Below are 26,757 nucleotides of genomic sequence, written 5' to 3'. Positions count from 1 at the left end.
TCTGCGCCCGCACCTCGCTCAGCCAGTGAGCGGGAACCGGTCTGTATGTGGGATCCGAACCCTCGGTGGGAGCGCCTCCGCACTCCCAAGCAGCGCACTGTAGCAGTGCGCCACCGGGCCGGCCCTAGTCTGCAATTTAAAACTTTCCCAAAAATATGAATTTAGAGCTTTAAAAATATCCACAGTACTTGCTTCAAATACTACTTCTGGAAATACTAAGAAAGTAAACCTCAATATGGAAAGAATTTTATGCACAAATGCTGATTTATAGTAGCTAAAAACTAGAAACAAACTAAACGTTCACACATAGGGGAATGACATTTTACTCACTCAATGAAATACTACAAAACCATTAAAAATGACACCACAGAAAAAAATATTTAATGACATAAGCAAGTGTTCATGTTATATGGTTTAGTAAAAAAAAATGATCCGAACTTTACTTTGAAAAATTCTTATGCATTCATATGCATAGAAAAGAGACTGAAGGTTTACACTAAAATGTCAACATTAATTATCTTTGGGTGTTAAGAGAGGAGGTTTTTTGTTTTTGTTTTTATGCTTTGTATAGAGAAGAATGATGGAATGGTGCTTATAAAGAATATTTAACAACAAAAAATGTTTGTATAATAATCTTAATTAGAAAAACAATAAAACTTTAGGTAACTGACTACAACCACATATTCAAAACTATTATAATTAGCTATATTTTCATTTGACTTTACATTTATCTCCCTATATATTTTATATGCTTGTGTTTTAGAAAACTCTAACACTATTTACTTGGCAGAAATTCAATGAATATTTATAGATTGGATGTATGTTTGGATAAATGGAAGGGAAGGCTTGAACCAGGCATTATGTTTTATTTAAAATATATACATTCGGTCCATTTCATAATTCACAGTAGTTATATTCTATAAAGTCACTGTAAACATTGAATTAGCAAATACTAAACCATTGCTCCTAGGATAAACACAAAGTTAGGTTTCTGCCAGCCTAATCACAATATTTTCATCAACTGACTGATACGTACCCATGTTTTATGTTGTGTTTCTGTTCAAAAACTTCTTATTCAATATATATTTTTGACTCATTAACAGTGAATTCATGGCCAAGAGCACTGTAACTCAGGCCTGAATAAAGCGTATCTAACACATTTTCTACAGAGGGCACATTAATTACAGCCTTCTTTCACTTACAAACCCTAAACAGTACCTTAGCACTATGCTTGGTGCCATTTTAAACAGCAAAAAAGCACAAAAATGTGAAAAACATGGTACTAATTAGACCATGAGAAGGTTGCTTGTTTGATGTAGGGGGTTACAAATAAATTTTAGGGGCTGGCCAGTTTCTCAGTTGGTTAGAGCCCAGCCTTCAGATAACTGTACCAGCCAGCCACAAAAAATAAAAATAAAAATAAATTTTAGCAAGTAGGTAAATTTATAAATATGGAATCCACAAATAATAAGGATCAACTCTGTGCACGTCTGTTTATGAGTATATTATTTCAGGTCCTTTTGTAAAACTGGGCTAGAAAACCCTGATTTATCACAATCCTATCTATTTTTAGAATACATTAACAAATATTTTTAACTAATAAGTTAACACCTAACTATTTACATTTTATATTCAGATATTACATAAAATATTCAAATTTCAATGCCCATAAGTAATACAGAACACAAGCTGGTAGAATATATAGATATATATGAATTTTGCAATAAAGTAAGTATTTTTGGCTACTCTTCTTTTATATCTATTATTCTAGGTATTATAAGTATCTTTTATTAAAATGGAACATAACTGTTTAATCATAATTGTATTTATAATAAACCCCTTCATATAAATATACATCAAATTCCACTAATTAAAGAAGTTCTTAAGAATGCATTACTTTTCCAAAAGGCAAGATATCATTTAAAAATCTAAAATATAAATATATATATATATTCTTTAAATTGAATAGTCTCAAATACTCAAAATGTCCAGCAGAGTAACTAAATGCAGTTAAGCAAGAGGAAGAATTGCTCAGACTACTTAAAAAAATAATTTCAAAGAACAAGTCAAGTGATATCTAGAAACTGATAAAGGTAAACTGTTGTGTTACAACATACATTTCTTAATTATCTACATCAGATGAATATCTAAAAATGATCTAAAGCAACTGAAAAAATGAGAATTCGGTAATTATTTACCTGACTTTATCCCTGAACTTCACAATTGGCACTTTTGCTCGAATCAGCTGAGGTCTCTCAATGTAGCCAGCTGAAGGATAAAAAATAATGTATCTGCAAATGTTTCTCAAATTCATAGTGTTCCAACACACTTTTTTAAAAAATAGTATTTTACTAAGCTAAAACAATTTAAGGAAATGTTGTCTTTGAGAAAGAAAGCAAAGAAGTGAGGACATTATTGAATTCTTCTAACACTGCAGGGTCCAGTAATACCATTTAAAGGGCTTTATACATTAAGGTTATTTCAGTAACGCGGTCCAATATCTATTAGTATCTATAATGAAATTCATCAGAGCATTATAAAATTTAAAAAATATCTAGGCTAGCAGCAGGAGGATAGCTAAATTCTGGTATAGCACATAGTAAGATATTATGGAGCCACAGAAATCACATTCACAGAGTCTTAAATATGGAAATGCTGGCAACATGATACATATGGCAAGAACACATTCAAGTAAGTATATAATCTCTAAGAAGAAAAAACACACATACGAGTTTTTTATTCCAAAAACTTTTTCTAAAAATTGAGTTGAAAGTAATACACATTCGCCATAGGAAATTAGAAAAATACGGAAATATATGAGAAAAGAAACTCTGCAAACATTTCCCAAATGAGCAATTTTCTAATTTTTTAACCACAGAAAAAGTACCAGATTTTAAAAAAAGAAAAATAAATAAAAATTTTGTTATAATGTTTTTATCAAAATTATAAAATATATCAAGCTTCAAAGCAGAATTTATGTGCAGAAATTCAATGAGGTTTAATAAAAAATAAGGAGTTAAAAGTTTTGAGTAACAAGTACGAATTCTGACAAACTATCCTCCTCAGGCAAGGTACGGAACCCAATGACCACCAGTTTTCTTAACTATTAAAAACAACAACCTCCTCTCCCTAAAAAAAAAAAAAAAAGAGCCTTTCATTTGAATTAGATGATCTCTAAGGTTCCTTCCAATTCTAATATTTTATGATTAAAAACCCACTTAAGGAGCTGGCCAGTTACCTCTGTTAGTTAGAACATGGTAACATGGTGTTGATTGGTAACACCAAGGTCAAGGGTTTGGATCCCGATATGGGTCAGAGAGAGAGAGAGAGAGAGAGAGAGACACACACACACACACACACACACACACACCAAGTTATGAATTACTCCTTTATTTTACAGATGCAAAAACTTAAGTCCACAGAAATAAATCATGTGATTTCTTTCTCTTCTACAATAGATACAAGTTGTTCAAGGGCAGTAACTTGTTACTTGACTTTGTATTTTCTAGCTCAAAGCCTGGCACATAAGCATCTATTAAACATACAAATGTCTTTCCAACATCACACAGTTGACGTGACTTTAACTTTCTACAACATTCTGTAGAAGTTTAAAATATATTATTTGAGATGGCTTAACATGTGGATTAAAATCTGTTCACAGTCAGCTTATTCAAATAATAAAATCTTACAACAAAATGGTCTCAGTCAACAATTTTGCTTTCTATTGGAGTAATACACTTGGGCCTCATGTTCAGTGATCATATTTTTAAAACGAGTAAAGATGCATATCACTGCAAAACAGCTGAAATTCTCCCTCATATGATTAACAGCACTTTACCTATATCACTAATAGGACTTTACCTCTATCACTCTTTTGGCTATTCACAACTACTTTGCATTACAGTTATTTATAGTCATGCCGTAGTTTCCCTAATGGTTATAACTTTTTGAGAAAAAGAACAGAAGCTTATATATCTTCAAATCCCCCACTGCATTCAGTGGGATATTTTGCAAGTAAGCTCAATAAAGATTTGTTGAATAAATGGTCACTCTTCTTTTTAATCAAAAATTAAAAGGAATTCACTTGGAAAAAAAGATCCACATTATACCTACCCTGACCAGAATAAACAATTCTTACCAGAAAATAAACCGAAAGACATTTTAAATAAATAGTTATGTCAGATGACATATGAACTTGAGGCATGTCAGACTTACAAAGTCTAGTACAGAAGTGTTTATGGACTAAGGTGAGTATATGCCGTGCTTCAGTCTTCTGATTTACCTGAAAAAAACACTGAAAAGTTAAAAATAAAGTGTTTTCTCATTATCTTTCTAAGCTTAGTGTTTCATATTCTCATAGTATCTCAACAAAAAGAAAATATAAAAGGTATACTTTTCTTAGGAGTTACTTTTCAATATACACTGATTTACATCATAGAAAAAGCCAGCCTTTTAATGCTGTCTATCACATTCACATTTCTAAATGAACTCCTACTTTTAAACTTAAGGCATAGTTCTTAAGGAAATTCTGAAATACCTGTACATGTTATTTTTCTCCTTCGGTATAAATGTACAAAAAGCAAATCTCTCCAACAAAAATAAACAGAATTTTAACTTTCTGTAACATGTTTTATTCCTATCTAGATTGTGAGATGCTTAAGAACAGGTTCATAGCTATGGTGTCTCAGTCTGAATATAAGCTATGACAACATGAATCACATATGTGAATAATACTGGAGGATTAGTGGGATATGCCTGAGTGTACTCTTAGCTGCATGAGAAGAAAGTTTAATTAAAATTTTTGTATTCTCTACTATGTTTAGAATTTGAGGGCATTTTTACTTTCCTTTATATAATTTCAAAGCCTAGAAAAACACCAGTTTCTTTCCTGGAATAAATCTTTTTCTGATTTGCAGTAGTTTAAGAGAGACCTCAACGTCTTAAAAAGGCTGCTTCGGGTCAGTTTAATCAACATCAATTATTGTGGTATTAAGGTATACACAAGAGTTTTGGTTAACAGGAAATTCAAACAAACATGATACTAAATAACATAATTTGGTTGCTAACTAAAAATAAAAAGAAACAATGTCAGAAAAAAATATATTAAATTTAATAAATTACCATAGTCTTATTTTAAATTTCAGTGAAGGGCCGGCCTGTAGCTCACTCAGGAGAGTGTGGTGCTGATAACTCCAAGGCCACGGGTTCGGATCCCATATAGGGATGGCCGGTTAGCTTACTGGGTGAGCATGGTGCTGACAACACCAAGTCAAGGGTTAAGATCCCCTTACCAGTCATCTTTTAATAAATAAATAAATAAATAAATAAATTTCAGTGAAATCTTTTTCTATTCCCCAAATAAGAATCACAAACCCAATACAGCATTTTCAAGGGAAAAAAAAACAAAGATTAAAAATAGAATCACTGAGAATTCAAATGGAAAGGAAATATATCAAAAAGATAATACTGCCACATGCTCCTCTTTGCTGCATCTTAGTAACATATCCAACCCAATGATGTTTCAAGATAGAGGCAGAGCTCTTTAAAAACACATAGTGAAGCCATCTCACTTTAAAAGTTCAGAACTAAACTAATGCTAGAAATCCTATTACGCTTATTGTGCACATGCCCTAAAAGAAAAAGTATTTCCTGGGTTTCCTGGAATAATGATAAACAGAAAATCTAAAGAAGTAACTAAAACAAAGCAAGTTCTTTTCCTCAATGACTATATGAAATTTCTTAACTGGTTTGACATGAGAAACACACTTGGAATAAATGTTTTATTACTTACAGGTTCTTCCTTAACAACTAGGCATAAATCACCATCACTGGTCCGAGTACCAAATCCATTTAAAGAAGACCCAACCAAAAAAAGTCTACTTTCTAGAGAAACAGAAGAAAATGATATTATTTAAAATTTAAAATAGGAATGCATATATATAAAGGGCATGCAAAATAGGGAAACATACGTGGAAATAACAGCTGAATTTCTCTCTGCAGCTGTGTTCGACAGAGTTCTTTCTTCTTTAAATCACTTGTTTGCTGCTGACATGTTTCAAATAACTCCAGTATCTGCTGACTCAACTTGAATCCACCGCAAAAAAAAAAGTGAAAGTTTTGTTCAAAAATGTAAAAGTAATTACCAAACTGAGAAGTGTAAATTAATTCTACAGACAGTATTTTAAAAATAAATATTATCTTCTTAACATTTTCTGATACAAAGCTACTGTTATTCAAGTTCAGATGGGGAATGATTTGAAAAACTACCTATAAACTTTATAAAGTAAAACATTGCTTACAAGTCCCAGAAAAGTACAGTCACAGATAATTCATAATGATTATAATCCATGGGTTAGCAAACTACAACCCTTGGTCACTGTCTGTTTTTGTATGGCCCATGAGCAAAGAATGGTTTTTACATTTCTAAAGTGTTATAAAAACAAACAAATAAGAATATGCAACAGAAGCCATATGTGAGTGGCAAAACCTAAAATATTTACTATCTGGCCCTTCACAGGAAAAGTTTGCAAAGCCCAGATGTATAGAATCAGTAAGGCAGATCAACATAAACCTAGAAGTCTAGTAGGTACTCACTATTCGTTGAATAACAAAATAAAGTAGTAAATTTCTTTACAACAATGCCAAAATGAAATTTTATTGTATTTATAAAGTTCTTTCATCTGAATGACCATGTTCATGTGGAAATATCCTCATGTGAAAGAAATTTATAATTATGTGGAAAACATGAAATTTCATATTCTTGCTCCTCTCCCTTTTTTACATTCATGAAAACATTTTTTTCTTTCCCAAGGACTACTATAATAAAGATCTAATAGGTTTATATATAAAAGAATTTTCCTTACTATCTAGACATTTACTTAGGGATTCACATTATTAAATCATGTTACTTTACCCCAGAACTGACATATAGAGTCCAGATGAGACAAAAACTCAAAGAAATGCACAAATGAGGGTACAACAAGTTCATGAAGAAATGGAATTAAAAGATAATATAAATCCTTCTATGAACTTGTTGAAGTACCCTTATATATGCTGAAACAAGACTTCAGTTGCTTAATTTAGAGAAATATTTCAAGAGATGGCTCTATGTTCTTATAATTAAAAAGAAAGGGGGGAGATATGGTATGAAATCTCCTTGGCTGAAATCACGTATGATTTAAATCACACATGTAATACCAAGCTAACTATGCATAATGGCCCTTCAAGAATTTTCTTTAATTTTATTTTGTTTCATTCCGGGGTAAATTTTTCCTTATTTTTAGTTAAAAAAAAAAAAAACTATTTCAACAAAGTGTCTATAAAAGAGATTATTCTTAAAGTTGTTTAAATCTCTATAATACCACCTGTTTAGGTACCTACCAGGATCTATTACCTTAAAATTAATTAACTTCTCACTGTAAGTAAATTTACATCTGCGTAAAATTGCACAAAAAGATTTACCTACATATAGTTTAAAATATTAAAATAAATATTTCTTCCAAATGTATACGTTCGCTTTTTCCTAAAAAATATAACTGTCCTCAAAGTCAAACTCAAATTAAATTACCAATAAAATTATCATGGTCTGAGATCAATATAAGCCACTATAAGAACAAGTAAAGTATGGGTTTGGATTCAGAACAAACACATCAATATACAAAGCTTAAGGTGTAACTTTCACATGGTATTCTCAGCAGCCTCTCCACTGTCCCTGTTAGCTGGGTCGCCATGTAAAAGAAAGAAAGAAAAAAAAAAAAAACCTTTTAGCTGGGAATACCGGGACCTGATCATATACTACAATGTATAAAAAAATGGTAACTTTTTTTCCCCTACCTACAAACAAGAAACACAAATTAGCAATGACCTTTCAAAATAGAAATAAAAGTAAGCATGATCCAGAAAACAGGTCACTGGCTCATAAACATGTCAATAAAAACTAGCAATTCTTCAGGCTTTCTATTGCCTTAATCTTTGTTACACATATAACTGTAGAAAGAGCTGGTACTAATTTTCCAAGTAATATAAAGCTAGATGCCTAATAAAAATTTAAATTCATTCTTGATGCTGAATTCCCTTTCCCTTCAAAGTAACCAATCCTAAAATAAAATAGAATCAGAAAAATATCATGCCTAAAACAACCCACTCCTTGTTAGTGTGTTAAATTATTACGTTTTTGTGTGTGGACACAATGTAGAACCTTCATAATTTGTAAACTGGCAGGTTGAGATGGCAGTGTAGATTACTGATTTTTTTTTTTTTCTCCTGACATTTGATTGCTTTTAGGCACATACTATTTCTTGAACCTGGCCAAGGAACAACTGCTAAATAAGGAGGATGGGAAAAAAATAAACAAGCTTTTACTTGAACTCTTTTGTGCTTTTTTGTTTGTTTTGTGGCTGGCCAGTACAGGGATCTGAACCCATGACCTAAGTCTGCATGCACTCTAACCAACTAAGCAAACCAGCCAACCCCTCTTTTGTGCTGAGCTCTGGTTTAGGTGTTCTGTGTAAGGTATAACCTCACTTGGCAGGGATGGGGTGGTGGGGACAACTGGCCAGTAAGGGGATCCGAACACTCTTGACCAGTGTAACTTTATATCTTAAACTTATACAAATCTCAGTGGCTTTCAAATTTTTTTGGCAGACACATACATTAAAAAGATAGAGCCCCTTACAGACCTGTGAGATAACTATTGCCGAAATATTCTTCCAAGGATGTCAAGAGGCTCCATAATATTTGCCCCTTTACAAAATTAAACATTACACAAGAAATTTTGAATAATTCCTTCAAAATCATCCTTCAAAATCATCTTTTTATTTTATTGGATAACTCTGATTCCACTACAGCCTTTTTTTTTTTTTTTTTTTTTTTTTTTTTTGGTGCAGGAAACCATATATTCACCTAAAAGCTAAAGTAAAAGTTAAAATTCAGAAAAGTTAACTCAGATTTCGAATTTCAAGAGTTCTGTTTGTTAAAACAGCAACTTGAAAACAAAAAAAAGATTTTTAAAAAGGAACACATTTAAACTCAGAGGGTACTCATTTTCAAAATTCAATTCTTTAGGCTTACAGCAGACAGAATATGAATCCTCAAAGTAGTTAAGAAAACTTCTATTAACAAAATCTTTCCCTGGAGCTGGCAGATTCAACTGACTGATTTATTATTCTTCAGAATAAATTCATTAACCAATCTTAAGTGAGCCCTCTATTCTATCCAGCAAATGCTGTTTCAAACCTCCACTCTTTTTCTCTGTCAGATTGATTTCCTGAATTCAGTAAATGCTATTTCAAACCTCTTACATCCCACTTCACTTTCTCCACTCTCAACAGATGACCTTGCACAGTAATTCAGAGAGAAAACAGGAAGAAGCCATTCAACCATGGGAACTCCAATAACTTCTTACCATATCTACAAAACTCCCTCTATCCTATCCTCTCCTCCTATCCTCCAGTTTGAAAAAGCACTCTCTTACCTAAGGCCAATCACTCCATCCATACAAAGGACCCACTCCCTTTCCACCCTCTAGAAAACCTTATTCATGATTGTTCTTTTCTTTCCAGAGTGGTCAACCTTCTCCCTCTCTACTGAACCTTTCCCACAAACATTTATATGAGGATAAAGTTTCTCCCACCTTAAAAAAAGTAAAATAAAAAAGCTTTTGTCCCAACTTCCTACCTTCAGCTCCTCCCCCTCACACCCAAATTTCCCAAAACAGTTAGGTATACTTACTTTCCATTCCTGTTTTCCTATTGTTTCTCAACCTATATCAATCAGTCTTGGATACAGACTCTCTTCCTGGACAATCATATCCATACTCTTGGCTTTAATTACCATCTGTATGCTGATTATTACCAAATGTACATTTCTAGCCAACACCTTTCTTCTGAATTCCAGATCTCTATATTCAACTATCAACTCTAAATCTCCACTTTGATGCTTCAAAAGCATCTTAAAGGCAACATGTCCACAGAATTCACGAGACAATCCCTACTAAACACACACATAAATCTTGCTCCTCTTTCATTTTGTTCTGTCTCAGTGAATGATACCAGGATGCATTTGGTTGTAGAAGCCAGAAACTTGAGAGTAATCCTCAATACCTTCTTCTCTACCTAATCCAGCAGTTCTCAACCAGCGGTAATTTTGCCAATACCCCTTCCCCACCAGGGGACAACTGGCAATGTCTGTAGACATTTTTGGTTGACACAACTGGGGATTGGTGGCACCTAGGGAGTAGAAGCCAGGAATGCTGCTAGCCATCGTAGGATGCACAGGACAGTCCCTCAACACCAAAGAGAGGTAGCCTAAAATGTCAATATTGCAGAGGTTTAGACAACATAATCTAATCCATCATCAAATCCTATCAATTCCACCTCCTGAATATAACTTAAATCCATCAATTTCTCTACATCTTCACTACCAGCACTTCCTAAATCTAGGGTCCATTACTTTTTACCTGGAATACTATGGTACAATAACTTCCCTGCCATCCATGCTTCCTCAGCTTCAATCTGCTCTCCACACTGCAGTCAAAATCTTTTTAACTCATCTCTCTTCCCTGCTTTTAAAGAAAACTTGAAGAGTTTACCACTGTCCTTAGGCTGAAGACCAAAATGGCACACAAGTCCTTGCATTATCCGCCCCCTCCCCACTTCGCCAACCACACCTTCAACGATTCTCCCCCTAATTCACCAAACTCTAGCCATCTTGGCCTTCTTTCAATTCTCTGCACACTCCATGCTCCTTTCTGCACTAGGACCTTCAAACGTGGTATTTCCTCTTTCTAAAGCATTCTTCCCATCCCCACCACTCTTTTAACTAGTTAACTTCTACTCATCAGGCTTTCCCTGAAACCTCACATACATTCTCTCAGCACTCTGTAATTTTTCTTCATAGCACTTACAAATATATAAATAAAACTTTGATTTGTATAATTATTTTTAATGGCTCTCCCTCTCACTACACTATACGTAAATGGTAAAGAGACCATGTTCATTTAGCACAACATTGTATTTCCCTTGCCTAGAACTCACAAATTTGCTGAATACTAACTAAATAAAAAAAATCTAATCTACTCCAGGAGGTTCAACTGTCACTTTTAATGCAGGTGTATTCAGAATCCATATTTCTGGCCCTGACTGTACTTCTGAACTCCAAACATATACTGTCAGTTCAGTTACAAGACGTTTTTCTACAATAACAATTAGCTTATACATAATTGGTAAATAGGGGAATGGTATCGATATAACATTGAAGTTGGGTGTGTACGTGATTGTACACTGAGCTGAAATTGTAGGACTATAACTTTCAGAAGACAGAAAAAAAACCCCTCAGTATGGCTGCTGCACAGGCAGGAGTCATTACAAATCTAAAACAACTAAAAATTAGCATTTGTATCCAGAGTTCCTGATCAGTAAAATATACCCCTAGCCTCACACAGCTCTGCACTGGTGCATTTCCTTTTGTCTCTACTCTACCTTAACAACGGCTTCACTGACTCAGAGCTCTGTTTTTAACTGCCTTGGTCTCAGCACTAACCAGCATCTCAACTCTCTTTTGTGTATGTTTAATATTACCTGCAGCAGCATCCAGCCATGCTATGCTGCTTGCCTGGTCTGTCCAAGTTATTTCTCATGGCACAAATTATTACTTCTGATAGTGTGCTAGTTTCAAAATTGTTTAGGTTTTGAATAGTCTGCTCTGGCTCTATTTCCCATAAGCTTTATAGGTTTAGTGTGCTATTTACAGAACATGCGGTTTCTTAAGAGCACAAATTTTATACTAGACTTTCCCATAGTTCCAAATAGTTCTTGACTATTTCCTCAATCAGCTTATACACCTCGAATGTAGGTTCCTTATCTCTGTTGGTAGCCCAGAATCAGATCATTGGAGTCATTCATGTCTCCTTCTCTCCCCTATATTCAATTATTACACATGTTCTGTCAATTTTACTTAGGTTTATCTCTCACACCTTTTTCACTACCATCTGCCAGAACTGAAAGCTTCAGTGCCTTTCATCTGAATGAATTTAACAGCGTTCAAGGTGATCATCCATCCTCCAGGCCCACCTCATTCCAAACTAAACTCCACTATACTGCAAGAATTATCTTCCTAAAAATACAAATCTGATTGTGCTATTCCTCTACTCAAAAACCTTCAGTGGCATTCTACAGTACATGCAAAGGCCCAAACCACTGCTTCATCTCACACTGAACCCTCTATTCACTTTACACTCAACAGAGGTAAACCATACAAACAATTAAGCACATTGCTGACAAAGAAAGACACTCAATAAATACTAGTAATTGCTGTCAGATTATCTGGTATTATAGTCAGTTCTAAGAACGTCATCTCCCTACCTTTATTTTAAGTGTCTTAAGTTCCTGCTCTTTGTATTTTTTGGAACAAAGGTCAATTCTTTGTTTTGTCACTTACTAGTTGTGACCTTAAGCAAATTATTTAGCTTTCTGAGCCTCAATAAAATTAGGATAATACCCATGTCATGGGGTTATTGAAAAGACTAAATAAAGTAACATATGTAAAATGTCCAGAAGAGAAAAGACATCAATAAATGTTAGTTTTCTTAAAAACCATTTGCCTAAAGAATGAACAAAGAACTGCTTGCCATCTTTCTCCAACATCTAGGCAGGGATAGTGGCAATCAAAGAATTTGGTTCAACTACAAAATTTATCTTTATCCCTCTGAGATAAATGCCTAATTCCAAAAACGTAAGATACAGTAGAATCTTTTTCTATGTGACTAAGCAAATAAAAAGTTATTGACATGGAACCACACACTACCAGATGATTTATAGTGACTAATCTGACTTACCTGTTATTAAGTTTACTGAGACTCAACATATGCCTAGTCCAAATGCAGAACTAGTATGTAATTAGTTCTAATAGTTAACTATTACAAACATATAAACACATGCAAAAATAGACAGCTTTTACTATCTATGCATAATAAATTCCATTTATAAAAAGGGCCTACCAACATGCTATATTTTTTGAAGCCCACATATAGTAAAAGATTTTTATATAATCATTCAAAGAATTGGTCTGATTTGATTTATACCACAGGCTTTCACAGTTACAGCATTATAAGAGTTTCTTTAAAACGAGAAAGTAAAGAAAGAAGAAAGAAGGTTGGGGAGGGAGGAAATGGTACCAAAACACCCCAAGTTAGTCTTTACTCATTTTACTTTGCTTTTTCTTCTCTCCCACTGTTTTACCTGATTATTTTACCTATTTCATGGTACAAAAAGAATTACAAAGAAGGAAAAAATAGCCTTTTCAATAAATTGTGCTGGGACAACTGAATCAACAGCAAAAGAATGAAGTTGTGCCCTGTACTTCACATCACATACAAAAATTAACTCAAAATGGATCAAAGTCCTAAATGTAAGAACTAAAACTAAAAAACTCTTCAACAACACATAGGCATTAATCTTTGTGACCTTGGACTGAGCAATGGTTTCTTAGATATGACACCAAATGCACAAGCAACCAAAGAAAAGCAGAAAAACTGGACTGCATCAAAATGAGAAGTTTTTGTGCCTCAAAGCACACCAAAAAGTAGAAAAACAAGCCATGGGATGGGAAAATATACCTACAAATCATATATCTGATATGGTCTTATATTTAGAATATATAAAGAACTCTTACAATTCAACAATGAAAAAACAAAACCACCCAATTAAAAAATGAGCAAATGGGCCGGCCCGTGGCTCACTCGGGAGAGTGTGGTGCTGATAACACCAAGGCCCCGGGTTCGGATCCCATATAGGGATGGCCGGTTGGCTCGCTGCCTGAGCATGGTGCTGACAACACCAAGCCAAGGGCTAAGATCCCCTTACCGGTCATCTTTTTTAAAAAAAAAAAAATGAGCAAAGGATCGGAATAGACATTTCTCCAAAGAAGATAAACAAATGTCCAACAAGCAAATAAAAAGATGCTCAACATCATTAATCATTAGAGAACTGCAAATCAAAATTACAATGAGATACCACCTCACATCCACTGAAATGGCTATAATCAAAAAGACAGACAATAACAAGTGTTAAAGTGTCGGCAAGGATGTGAACAACTTGGAACACTCATACACTACTGATGGGAATGTAAAATGGTGCAGCCACTTTAGAAAACACTTTGGCAGCTCCTCAGAGTCAAACAAAGAATTACCATATAACCTAGCAATTTCACTCCTAGGTACATACCCAAGAGAAATGAAAACATATGTCCATGCAAAAATTGGTTCAGGTATTCATAACAGCATTATTCATAACAGCCAAAAAGTGGAAACAACCCAAAGTCCATCAACTGAGGAATGCATTAACAAAAACATGATATAGCCATACAATGGAATATTTTTCAGCTATAAAAAGGAAAGAAGCACTGATACATGCTACAACACGAATGAACTTTGAAAACATCATGCTAAGTGAAAGAAACAAGACACGAAAGGCCACATATTGTGTGATTCCATTCATATGAAATGTCCGGAAGAGACAAAAGCATGGAGAAAGAAAACAGATTAGTTGTTGCCAGAGGAGGGAGAGGTTAAGGAGGGGGATGGAGAAGTGACTGCTACTGGGTACAAGGTCCCTTTTGGGGGTAATGAAAATGTTTTGGTGGTGATGGTTGGACAACTTTCTGAATATACCAAAAACCACTGAATTGTATGCTTTAAAGGGAAATCTTATGGTACATTATAACTCAATTAAAGAACAAAGAAATGAAAGAGGAACAAAAAGCAGCACAACTAAGGAATGAAGCAGGTATTGCTTTTCTGACTCAACATTTTCTGCATACTCACTATGTTCTAGACCTATGCTGGTTGCTAGGAACCCAAAGATAAATAAAACAAAGTTATTACATTCTCTTCAGGCCCCTCCTTACCCTACAAATGTCATATTTCTCAAAAGTAGGGCAGCTTTGAAAATGCAAAAACAGCCAAGTGTAAGCCATAGACAATCCAAGAGAATGCAAATAATTACATTATAAACCCTTCTCGATTACCTAGAAGTTTTTTTGTGTTGTTCTGTTTTTTTAGGTTTCACTAAATATGTGGAAGGTGAAAGATATGCTTCTAATATTGGGTGTTAAAATAAGTCATTGTTCCCAAATGCTGACAATGTAATTTTCCAAGAATTATTACTTTGTGTTTCATTTCATTTATGTGAAATGTTTTTTACAAATAATGTTTTTGATAAATCTTTCTTGATCATATCACTTTGAATGTATTACTTTCTCAGTGACTCCTAGGTTCTCTATTTTTGACATTCAAAAGCCTCATGATAAACACAAATATCCCAAAATGCTTTTTAATACTTTATTACAATACCATATGAAAACTTATTTTTCTGTAATAAGAACAAGTAACAAGAGAACTATCTAGAAGATCAAACATTTTGAACTCTAATCCCAAATTTTTACGAATCAGTGGAATATCTGATTTTCTTTTATGGAAGTATGGCTGTGTACTTCCATAAAGGAACAGTAACAAAAATTGAAGTAATATTAACACAGAAAATTGGGTTGAAACAGTACTTACAGTACTTTAAACAGTCAAAAAAAGGCATGTTCTCCTTAATCCAGGACATTAGGTATTTCTGGTTCTTTGAACACATTATTTATATTAAATTCCCAAAAGGCGAAACTAAAGTCTACATTATTATTACCTTATCTTTGGCCTCAGGCAGTGTGATTTCTCTAGGTTCTAAAAACGGTATTTCTCGAAAAGGTGGAACACTTCTGACTATATCTGGTATATAGTGCGTATGAAACAATGGTGGCATTGAATATCTTCGTTCACCTGATAAAGGCACTATCTGGTTAACTACAGTTGGCTCTTGGTGGGGTGAATGAAAACGTTGCCGTTTACCATCAAGAGGAAGGTTTTTTTCATCGCTTAATCTCCTGAAAACAAGCAATATACCTTAGTGATTAAATACATAACTTTCTGAAAACAAAGAGAAAACCATTAAAAATACATAAATATCATACAGATGACAATATTATGACTGTCAGTAAGGTCACATTATTAGTTCTATCTGGATCTTTAAAATATTCATTTTCAGCACAAGAAATGCCTCTCAACACCTTAGAAAAAATAAGTAGTAATAACGCACATAGAAAAACAAACTACATGTATATATTGGAATTAGTCATTTGAACTACCCCCATGTTTCATCTCAACAGTGAAAACTTTGTAGGAAAAATTTTATTATTAACTCACTAAGAACAAAAGACCCAAACCCTAAACTAAGGAGGATAAGGTTAAGTGAGCTAAGTGCTATACAGAAAAAAGGTCTCTTTGAATATACCTATGTTCTGGCTCATGAGTAGGAAAGGCCAAATTAAGAGATACTTACCTTTGAAAAAAGCTATATAAAATTGGACACCTGAGGAAACTTGAAAATTAACTGCATCAGATAACAGCATTATAATAATGTCAGGTTTCTTGGGCTCTTGGGCATGATCAATGTATTTTGGTTATATAGGAGAATATCTTTGCATTTAGGAGGAATAAGCTGATGTGTTTTGGAGAAAATTCAAATGATACCAACAACTTTCTTTCATATCATTCAGAAAATAAAAAGTGTGGGGGTAGGAAGAGAAAGAGGCAGAAAGAATCAAATGTACAAAACTTTAATTGATAAATCTAGGTAAAAGGCCTATAGATGCTCATTGTACTATCCCTTAAATTTTTCTGAAGGTTTGAAAATTTTCAAAATAAAAGGCAAGAGGAAAATAATTTAGAAGTAAATATTTTTTGAGGAAAAAAGATACTTACTTCATGAATATATTAAGTTGTTCACTTAGGTAATATTTTATGCCATAGAAAATAGTCCAATTCCCTTTAAGCTCTAAAATTCTATGGGCCATAGCCATCTGAAGATTTTATTATCATTATAATACTCCTTTGGGATTATGCCAACTTCTTTCTCCTTGACAGATCCACAAAATAACTAGAATTCCTACTCACAGGTAAAAGTGTACAGTATACTTAATATTTTTAAACACAAATGTAATTTAGAGCTATACATGCTAAATATCTTCTACTGAGAATACCAATTGTGGTTTTAAAAACATGTATAACTATGAACTAATGAAATTTATTTTCATTCATGACTCACAAACTGTTTATCAAGGCAATCTCTAAGAAAATTAAAATCTGAATAAAGTCAATACTTTTAGACTCATTTTATAACTTGCCCCAGTAATAACTCTGAAGAACTTGTAGTGCTTATAAGCATGGGATCCAGAGGCAGACCACTAGATTTCAAATCCCAGCTATGCCACTTCCACCTACATAACTGTTACTTAACCTGTGTGCTTAAGCTCTCTCCTCAACAGAAGACGGATAACAGTATCTACCTCATAAAGTGTTATGAGACTTAATCAAATCATTACTTATAAAGTCCTTAGAATAATGCCTACTACACAGTGAGTGATTAATAATTCTTAGTGTTATTTTTAATTGGACATCAAAGTTACAGAATGTTTGTACAGGCTTTAAAGTAATAACAATACTTGTAAATACTGCCAAACGTTATCTTAATAACCACCTCTCAAGTTCTATGATTATTTTGCAATGCATGGATTTCTTTTAAGCAAATAGGTTAAAATTAGTTGGCTCCTGACTTGACTGTAGACAGCTTTATGTCAGGTAGAAAATTTTACTACAATAATATTTGTTATCATGAAACCTCACCTGTGCAAGGTTTAGATAAATCAAAAGAAAAATACATAGTAAACTTTGCTAGAAAGAAAGTGTTATGAGGAGAATTGTGTTCTCTCAAAATTCAAATGTTAAAGTCCTAAACCCCAGTACCTCAGAATGTGACTGTATTTAGCAATAGGACCTTTAAATAATTAAGTTAAAATGGGGTCCTTAGGATGGGCCCTAATCCAATATGACTGGTATCCTTAGAAGAAGAGAAGATTAGAACACAGAAAACACAGACAGAGGGACAGCCATATAAGGACACAGAGAGAAGGTAGCCATCTACAAGCCAAGGAGGCCTCAGAAGAAACCAACTCTGCCAACACATTGATCTTAGACTTCAAGCCTCCAGAATTGTGAGAAAATAAATTTCTGTTGTTTAAGCCACCCAGTCTGTGGTACTTTGTTACGGCAACCCTAAAAAAATGAATACAGAAGATCATCTGATTTAGTTAAAAACCTCAACTGAAAAGTAGTTTTCTGAAGAAATGTAACCTCATTCCATCTAAAATTTACAATACTGGCAAGAATAAATCAACAAAAGAACTTCTAAAACTTTTAAAACATAAAAATTTTAAAATTCTGTGACTGGTCTGATTGAACATACATTGTTAAACAGTTCTCAGAAATGCAAAATTTTCCTTTAAAATAATTAAGTGAGAAGTACTTACTTCCTTCCTCGAAATAATGGGGAAGTGGAGGTCTGTATTGGACTGACATTTCCATATGTCAGCTGCTGTAATGACACAGCTCTAGACAAGCTACCAAAAACAAAGAAAGAACAGCAATAATATACATATATTTTTCTTTAAAAAAAATACTTTGGAAAAACTAAACACTGATGAAAAAAGAACAAGAAGTGACAATTTCTCTCCCTTCAAATGTTTCATACAAAAGTGGTTTATGTCAAATAGAAAACAAAATTTACAAACAATATGGGCCAAAATATCACGTACTTACTCTGCATTCTGAAAGTTAAACTGAGCGTCTACAAGTTGCTGATGTGAATAAAGAGTTGGTGACAGGGCGAAGAAGTTATTATGTTGTTGATGGCTTGGAGTGAAGGGCGGGCAACCCAAAATTGAGTTTGGGAACATGCTCTTTTTCACTGAAAGTGAACATGTATTCTTCTACCTAGAATAATTTAAAAGGATAATACTAAATTATTATATCTTAAAGATACTGAACTTTTTGATAACTATTATCTGCTATTTAAAACAATTAGTTACCAAGTTATGTATTTCATTTGCAAAGTTATTTTTAAAAGTTTAAATAGGTCTCTTAAGTTCCACTGTAGATAAAAGAAAAACATTAATAGGCCTGGCTAGTTAGTTCAGTTCTTTAGAGCATGGTACTGATAAACACCAAGATCTAGGGTTCAATTCCTGTACTGGCCAGCAGCCAAAAAAAAAAAAAGAATAATACTAATAACAAATTTTAAATTTGGATTAACCACATTATTAAGTAATAGCAAAATATATGCACATTTCTAATTTTCTGAGGAATTTACCCTAATAAATTTACCCTAAATATCAACAAATCTTTTAGAAAATCAAGGTATCCCCACATACTCTGATGAAAAATAAACCATTCAAGAGAGACATTTAATGAACTCCCACAGATTCTTACGCTTATTCTCAATCCAATTTATACAAAGATATAAGCCATCATATGACAACCTAATTCCTAAGATGTGGATCCTTCAGATCTGATCAAACAAGGGAAGGAATCTGTATCACTTAACAATTTATAAAATTCTGAGATTCCCCTCAAAGTCTACACAATTAATACAAAAGATTTCCAATAAAAGAGGGCTTTATTCCACAGGAATGGGGAAAAACTATATAAAGCAATGAGAACCCTTCACCGACCCAGGCAGGAGGCTAGATATTTATTCTTCACAATGACTGATCCAGCAATGCTGTAGTCTTGCAAAAGGTAAGGTAAGGTAGCAAACTGAAAACAGTTACTATATTAAGTAAAGTCTACAAAGTAAAAATAGGGCCCTCCGCCTACCTTCCCAAAGCAATCAATTAGAAAACTCTTGCCTAAAAAAACTGAGAGAGAAACTATATAATATAGTAACAAGAGAACCTGTAACATAGTAACAGTTGGGGATCCACCAAGGAAAAGTCAAGCTAACTACAACCTGCATTGAAGCCTACTAGATGACAGGCTCCATCCAGACACACAGAGCTTCTGATTTGACTTCTAGGACCTCTCAGTTAAAATATATCATGGGTCACCAGAAGAATAAAAGATCTGGGAGTAAATAGAAACAATGCCAAGAACAAATGAACACTCAAAAAAAAAAAAAAATCCCTGATTATTGAAAAGACATTGCAAACATAAAACAAGAATATGCTATTTAAAAAGAAAGGGCCGGGCCGGCCTGGTGGCGCACTGCTATAGTGCGCCACTTGGGAAGCGCGGCGGCGCTCCCACCGAGGGTTCGGATCCCACATACAGACCAGTTCCCGCTCACTGGCTGAGCGAGGCACGGGGGCGACACCGAGGGGTGCAATCCCATTGCTGGTCCCGGTCCGGTACGGGGGCGACACTGAGGGTTGCGATCCGTTGCCGGACGCGGAAAAAGACAAAAAGGAAAAAATAAATAAATAAATAAATAAATAAAAAGAAAGGGCCCATGGAAATTACAAAATTGAAAGCAGAACTATCCAGCAGAAAATTAAATGTAACATTTAAGAAACATATTAGAAAGAATAGGAAAAATTGGTGAGGGCAGGAAGGAGACAGGACAACAGGAGGGAAAATAAAAGAGAGTCAAACTATGTGGTCCAACATCCAACATTATAACAGAAGGTCTAGGAAAAACAGAAAAAATACAGAGAAGGAAATTCCTAAATAAATAAAACGAGAAAATGTCCAGGACTGAAAGACACCAATACCCAAATTGAAAGGACCCAATCAGTATAAAGCATAGTAAAAAAGATACATATCAAGGCATGTTATGGTGAAATTTCAGACAATCAGGAAAAAGAAGTTTATAAAATATTCCACAGGGGGGAAATGTTATAAACAAAGGGCTCGGAATCAAAATGGCAGTAGACTTCTCAATAGCACAAGACATAGACTAAAGCCTTCAAAGCTCTGAAGGTAATGCTCTCAGGCTATAATTCTATCCCTTGCTATACAAGCAACACAAGGGAGAATAAAAACATTTTAAACATGTAGGTATCAAAAAAAAAAAAAGAGAGAGAGAGAGAGAGAGAACTTGGGATTTAGGAAAAGAAAGATTGAATGTACGGCAGAAACAAAGTAAATTCCCCAGGAGGATGATGAAGGGAAGCTAACAGCTCAAATTAGAGCAGAAGGACGGAGGGCTTCAAGAAAATATCAAAAATAATAATAATAATAATAACTGGTAAATTATCTTATGTATTTGACCATAGAGAGAAGTTCTCCTAACAGAGTAGAAATAATTACAGAAATATAGAAAGGCAGCTAGTTAAGAGGAAAAGAAATTACTAAACTACAGAAAACACACTCAAAAGGTCATATAAAAAAGGAAATATAATCATAGTTACCTACTTGGTTCTTACAATAATGTAAACATTGAATATATTTAAACAAAAATTGTGATGTTTATTTTATATAACATATTGTATTTTTTATATATTACACCTATTACTGTGTTATATATTTATGTTTAAAAATCACGATTTGTGTGTGTGTATATATAAATATATACGTGGAGGATGAGAGAAGTTACAAAAAGTGCTAAGTCCTCAATTTCAGTAAATATAAATTGAAAGAATGACCTATAGAAGCTTTTTTATTTAAAAAAAAGAGGAAAATACCTTTTAGGCAGCTAAAAGAATTGAAGGTGTTGCCTCTGGGGATTGAGACTAGGAGGACTGGAAAAACTGGAAGACACAACACAGGAGAGAAAAAGGTAGATCTGGGAATAAACTCATACAAACTTTGTTCCTTGTTTTTTCAATTCTATACTATTAAAATTCCCAACACCAGCCACAGATAAGGAGATTCACCAGTCCAGGGTTCATAACAGATTGTGGATAAAAGTCTCTGGACCATCATCAGATAACACCCCAAATGTCTAACTCTCTAATTTGGACCAGAAACAAGGTATTACCTCCAGAAAACAAGAGTATGTCAACTTTCTTCAGCAGGTCCTTATCTCTTATTATAGGAGATGAAAAAAAAAAATCAGTCCTCTCATACCTGATGACCTGTACCCCCTGATGTTCACTGCTCAGAGGAAATGGACAAATATCTTGAACAAAGCAGCATTCCAGGGAATACTTTATTAAAAGTACATTCAATAATCATGGATTGCCAGGTTCAAAATGGGCAACTAACATCTTGCTCTACCCTTCGCCCAGGTTCACACTCTTTCTTGGCCTTCTTTACTCTGCCTCCCTGACCTAACTTCCCATAAAACATAATTCCTATCTCATTGGACTTACAAAGAAAGACATATTAAATACAGTTCACTGTAATAAATTTTGCTTGATATTTCATTTTGTTGGACAACAGATACTACATAGATCTAATCAAAGGAAGAAATTTATACTCAGAAAAACTAGAATTAAAATGTTCTATTTTCAGAATTATTTAAATCAGTTCATAGTTAAAAGTCTAGACACTTTTATTTATCCCTATAAATAATATGCTATGTTTTTCCTCTGGACCCAAGTAAGGTCCTACACATGTGCATTCAGACTTGAAGACCCAAAATGACATAGTGCATTCAGATTTGAAGACCCCGAAATGCCCAGACCACACCTTATTTCTATCTTGTTAGTCAAGAGACGTCTTGTGGCCCAGAACTACACTGCAAAGTTAAATAACCAAATTATCACAGGCTTAAAAGCTTAGAATGATTCCACAGCCAAAAGTTCAGTCTAGGGCAGATATCTAGTTCAGCCTATGTTTTGTTCACCAAAACAAAATATCTGTCAGGCTCTCCTCCATGTGAATTTTGGCCCCCAAGTCAGGCTCTTAGCCAGTCCAGCCTTCTGAGTGAGAGAATCATTCCTAGGGAATTTAACCAATGGCATTCAATGCTCGCCAACATAGATAATCCTGCATGACCATCTTGAGAAAAGACAGTTAACAAAAAGCCCATGAATTTTGATTCCTTTTCCTAGTACATTTCAACATTAATTTGAATGAAAATTAAAATGACACCAAAATAATCTATCATTAACAATATAAAGAATTTTTTTAAAAAACAGAAAATAGAGCCTCACAGGATAAAATCCAGTAAAACTACTACTGTACCAGAATTAAGATGACCTCCACAAAATTTTAAGTTTTTGTTTTCTTTGTATTCTGAATTAAAGGCTTCTTCACTAAGTAGCGATGAACCATATAAAACATCAGTCCACATGAATTGTGGTAGCAGGTGTGACAAATTTTATGATATATAAATAAAATCCAAATATTGGCAGTATCCTATTTTATTACCTTAAAAGCTATCAGCTTTTCAATTTATACTGGATTATAAAATAAAATAACCTAAGTAAATTTGGAACAGTTTTTAAAACCAATGTATCGGTTCTTGCCTTAAGAAGAGAACTTTTAAGATTATTTCCTAAGGTTGACCCCCCGGGAAATTGTACAGGTTTATTTGTAAATAATCACACATGAGACAAGGTACTAAAAGAATAGCTTACAAAGTAATTCCTAGTGATAAGGTACTTAGTCCTGTAACTTAAAACTTGGAATTTCTGTCCTCAACTTGACCTCTCCTTCAACAAATTAGAGAACACTCAAGGTTATATAATTCCTTCATCAGGATTCCTTGGAAAGCAGAATCTACCTAGTATAAAAACCAGAACTGAGGGCCGGCCCGTTGCTCACTCGGGAGAGTGCAGTGCTGATAACACCAAGGCTGCGGGTTCAGATCCTATATAGGGATGGCCAGTTCGCTCACTGGCTGAGCGTGGTGCTGACAACACCAAGTCAAGGGTTAAGATCCCCTTGCCGGTCTTCTTTTAAAAAAAAAAACAACCAGAACTGTACTGACTAAATCAAGTTATCTGTCCACCTTGTCCAAATACCTTTCATCCTCTTAAACCCACTTTTCTCCACAGTACAAAAAGTCTATTTCCTAAACACCTTCAGGTTTTGAACGGGACATTCCTATTTATTAAGAATTAAATTCCGGGCCAGCCTGTGGCTCACTCGGGAGAGTGCGGTGCTGATAACACCAAGGCCACGGGTTCAGATCCCATATAGGGATGGCCGGTTTGCTCACTGGGTGAGTGTGGTGCTGACAAGAATTAAATTCCATCCAAGTGTTAAAAAACTAACCTAGTTACATGGTTCCGAATGGACATTTCTTAAGCAACTGATAAATGGCCTGTTTCACATGGAGCTTGTTACCAGACATTTCCAAATCAGACATAATCGGGGCTATTAACACCAACAAAATAATGTTACTGGCTATTAATCAGTATAAACTAAGAGCCTTGGGGTACTGAACCATACAATATGGCTGTACAATAAGTACATGTTAAAAGCCTTGGGGTACTGAACCAAATAATATGATGGTATTTGCAATGTAGTACATTAACTGTAATAAAAACACAGACTTAGTGATGAGTTATGATCTCTTTCCTCGCAATATCATATACTGCACATCTGTTAACAAGTTGTCAATTTAGCTTGAGTTTTAGTTTCTCTTTGTTTCTTCTCTGTTCACCCAATTGGTATACACAACGTATAAAACTGCTATTTTAAACAAAGAGCCAAGAGAGAGAAAACAAGACAGGGAACTTAGATAATCCAGAAGTTGTGAGACACGTAACTTCGTGTTTTACCTATAAAGCGAGATGGAGATCCTATCTACAAAGGCTGAACGGGAAAAGAAGGATATACACCTATCAGACAGTCCTAACCTGTGCGTTTTCCCGTAAAGTGAAGAACTGAGGCAATTCCATGCCATTTAATTAAAAGTCTTAAAGATAAATGCCTTTTTTGATTGTTAATTAATCCAGATATTTACCTTAGTTCTTCACGACCCTTTGAACCACCATGTGGGAGTGCCAAGACAATCTTCCTCTTTTGGTCCTGGACTGAGAAAAGGAGGGGTGGGGAAGCAGGAAGCGAGGAAGAGAAAACGAGTGAAAAAAGTAAGCTGTCCTAAGACTCTTCAAAAAGTACTGCAGACTGGGGACCGCCCATAAGTCTGGTGTGGGACATCTAAGTGCCGGAACCTCTCAGGCAAAACAGAACACTACAGTTTCAGAAAAAGTTCCCCGAGCCCCGCCCCCGACATGGGCCTACACTTTTGCGTCCCTCTCCGAAACCCCCTGAACTCACAGGTGTCCCTCGGTAAGGGCCACGCAGGGTCTACCAGCACTGCCCGCCCAGGAACTCCAAGGCCCGAACAGCGACGGCGGGGAGAGCTCGGTCGTAGCTTTTGCCTGAGCCGATGGATGGCTAGGCCCAGCTCCGGTTCCGGCTAGCGATCTAATTCCCGGGCACGGCTACCAGGGGAGGAGCAACACACAAAAAAAAGGCAGAGCCGACAAGGGTGTGGAAGGTTGGGGGCGGTGGCAAAAAGCGGAAGACCAAAGAGTCGCCGAAAAAGCGGCGTAAAAAGCCCTGTCAAAGACACCCGGAAGATTGACGTGACCCCGGATGGGAATACCTATCGGGATCATACTTCCGGCAGCCGCCAGGCCCCCTCCGGGCACCTCTTTGCTCGAATGAGCAGGCGCAAAGGCCGCACGTGTGCGGACTTGGCGGAAGATGGTTACTGTGCGGCTGCCAGAGCGAGTTGGGAAAGGGGTAGAACTGGCCTAAGATTGGGGCAACAGGTAATCGGCGGAGGGCCGTCCGCAGGGGGCTGCGTCTGGGCCCTTTGCCCGAACTCGCGTGCAGCTGCTCTTGTCCTGATAAACGTTTCTTACGAGTCCGTGTGTCGGCAAGGAGACTCGTCCCCAGAGAAGCTTTCCTGAACCAGTTTTCCTCCATTATTCTCCTCCGGTTCAGTATTAAGATTTATTTGTTGTTTTTCCCTTCCAGTAAACTGAGACCTTCGTAGCGACAAAAATGCCTTATTTGTCTCCAAAGCCCGGACTTGGCGCCCTGCCCATAATAGTAACTAGCATTCACTAATTCAACATTTATCTATTGATACTTCTTCCCAAGTGAACGTTTGTTTGTAGAAATGTCTAAATTGTTTAACTTATTGATGTAAATCTGGTAACAGTATTTTTTATTGTCTTTTTAATATCTATAACATATGACTCCTTTCATTCCTGAAATCTGTCATTTGTGTCATCTTTCTTTTTCTCTGTCAGTCTGGCGAAAGGCTTATCAGCTTCAAATCTCAAAGCCCGCTTTTGCTTTCGTAGATTTTCTCTATTGTGTTTCTGTTTTCTATTTCATTGATTTCTGCTCTTGTGTTTCTTTTCTTCTGCTTTTAAATTTTTTTTTATTTTTAAAGCTTTTGTTTTATCTTTCTGGTTTTTTAACGCAGAAACTGAGGTCATTAATTTGAGATATCTCTTTTGTAATATAGGCATTTGGTGGGATGTGTCCCTCTAAGTACTACCGCATCTCACATATTTTGATAAATTGTGTTTTCATTTTCCTTCATTGCAAAATACTGTCTGATTTCCCTATTGATTTCTTCTTTGACCCCTGGGTTCTTTGTGTGTTATTTAGTCTGCAAATGTTGAGGGATTTTCTGGATATCTTTCTGTTATTGATTTCTAATGTAAGCCCATTATGATCAGAGAAAATGATTTGTATAGTTTGAATTATTTTAAATTTATTGACACTTGTTCTGTGGCCCACACAGTATGGTCTGTCTTGGTAAATGTTCTATGTGCATTTGAAATGAATGTCTATTCTACAGTTGTTGGATGTAGTGTTCTACAAATGTCAGTCATGTCAAGTTGGCTGATGTTATTGTTCAAATCTTATATATCCTTACCGATTTTCTACTTATTCTAATTATTAAGAGAGGAGTACTGAAATCTCTAACTGCAGTTGCAGATTTTTCTATTTCTTCTTGTAGTTCT

General features: G+C 35.0%; 1 protein-coding gene across 4 annotated transcripts in view; it reads right to left on the bottom strand.

Annotated features, from left to right (window-relative positions):
- The window catches only part of PAPD4 (PAP associated domain containing 4), a 59,134-nt gene extending 33,750 nt beyond the window's left edge, over window positions 1-25,384 (bottom strand). Inside the window, exons 1-9 of one of the 4 annotated variants that reach the window (XM_008574149.1) lie at window positions 25,046-25,384; window positions 24,729-24,793; window positions 18,692-18,865; window positions 18,403-18,492; window positions 15,684-15,921; window positions 5,970-6,084; window positions 5,792-5,883; window positions 4,216-4,294; window positions 2,199-2,268 (exon numbers count right to left, since the gene is read on the bottom strand). In XM_008574149.1, coding sequence (XP_008572371.1) covers window positions 2,199-2,268; window positions 4,216-4,294; window positions 5,792-5,883; window positions 5,970-6,084; window positions 15,684-15,921; window positions 18,403-18,492; window positions 18,692-18,828 — 821 coding nt within the window. In that variant the 5' untranslated portion in view covers window positions 18,829-18,865; window positions 24,729-24,793; window positions 25,046-25,384. Of the gene's footprint in view, window positions 1-2,198; window positions 2,269-4,215; window positions 4,295-5,791; window positions 5,884-5,969; window positions 6,085-15,683; window positions 15,922-18,402; window positions 18,493-18,691; window positions 18,866-24,728; window positions 24,799-25,045 lie in introns of all 4 variants that reach the window. The other 3 variants (XM_008574151.1, XM_008574148.1, XM_008574150.1) reach the window with 3 other exon arrangements.
- Between the last annotated feature and the right edge of the window lie 1,373 nt (window positions 25,385-26,757).

This window comes from Galeopterus variegatus, unplaced genomic scaffold (genome assembly GCF_000696425.1).
Source record: "Galeopterus variegatus unplaced genomic scaffold, G_variegatus-3.0.2 Scaffold1000, whole genome shotgun sequence".
Taxonomy (NCBI): domain Eukaryota; kingdom Metazoa; phylum Chordata; class Mammalia; order Dermoptera; family Cynocephalidae; genus Galeopterus; species Galeopterus variegatus.
The sequence above is the reverse complement of the archived record's forward strand: the minus strand, read 5'-3'. Positions and strand labels throughout refer to the sequence as shown.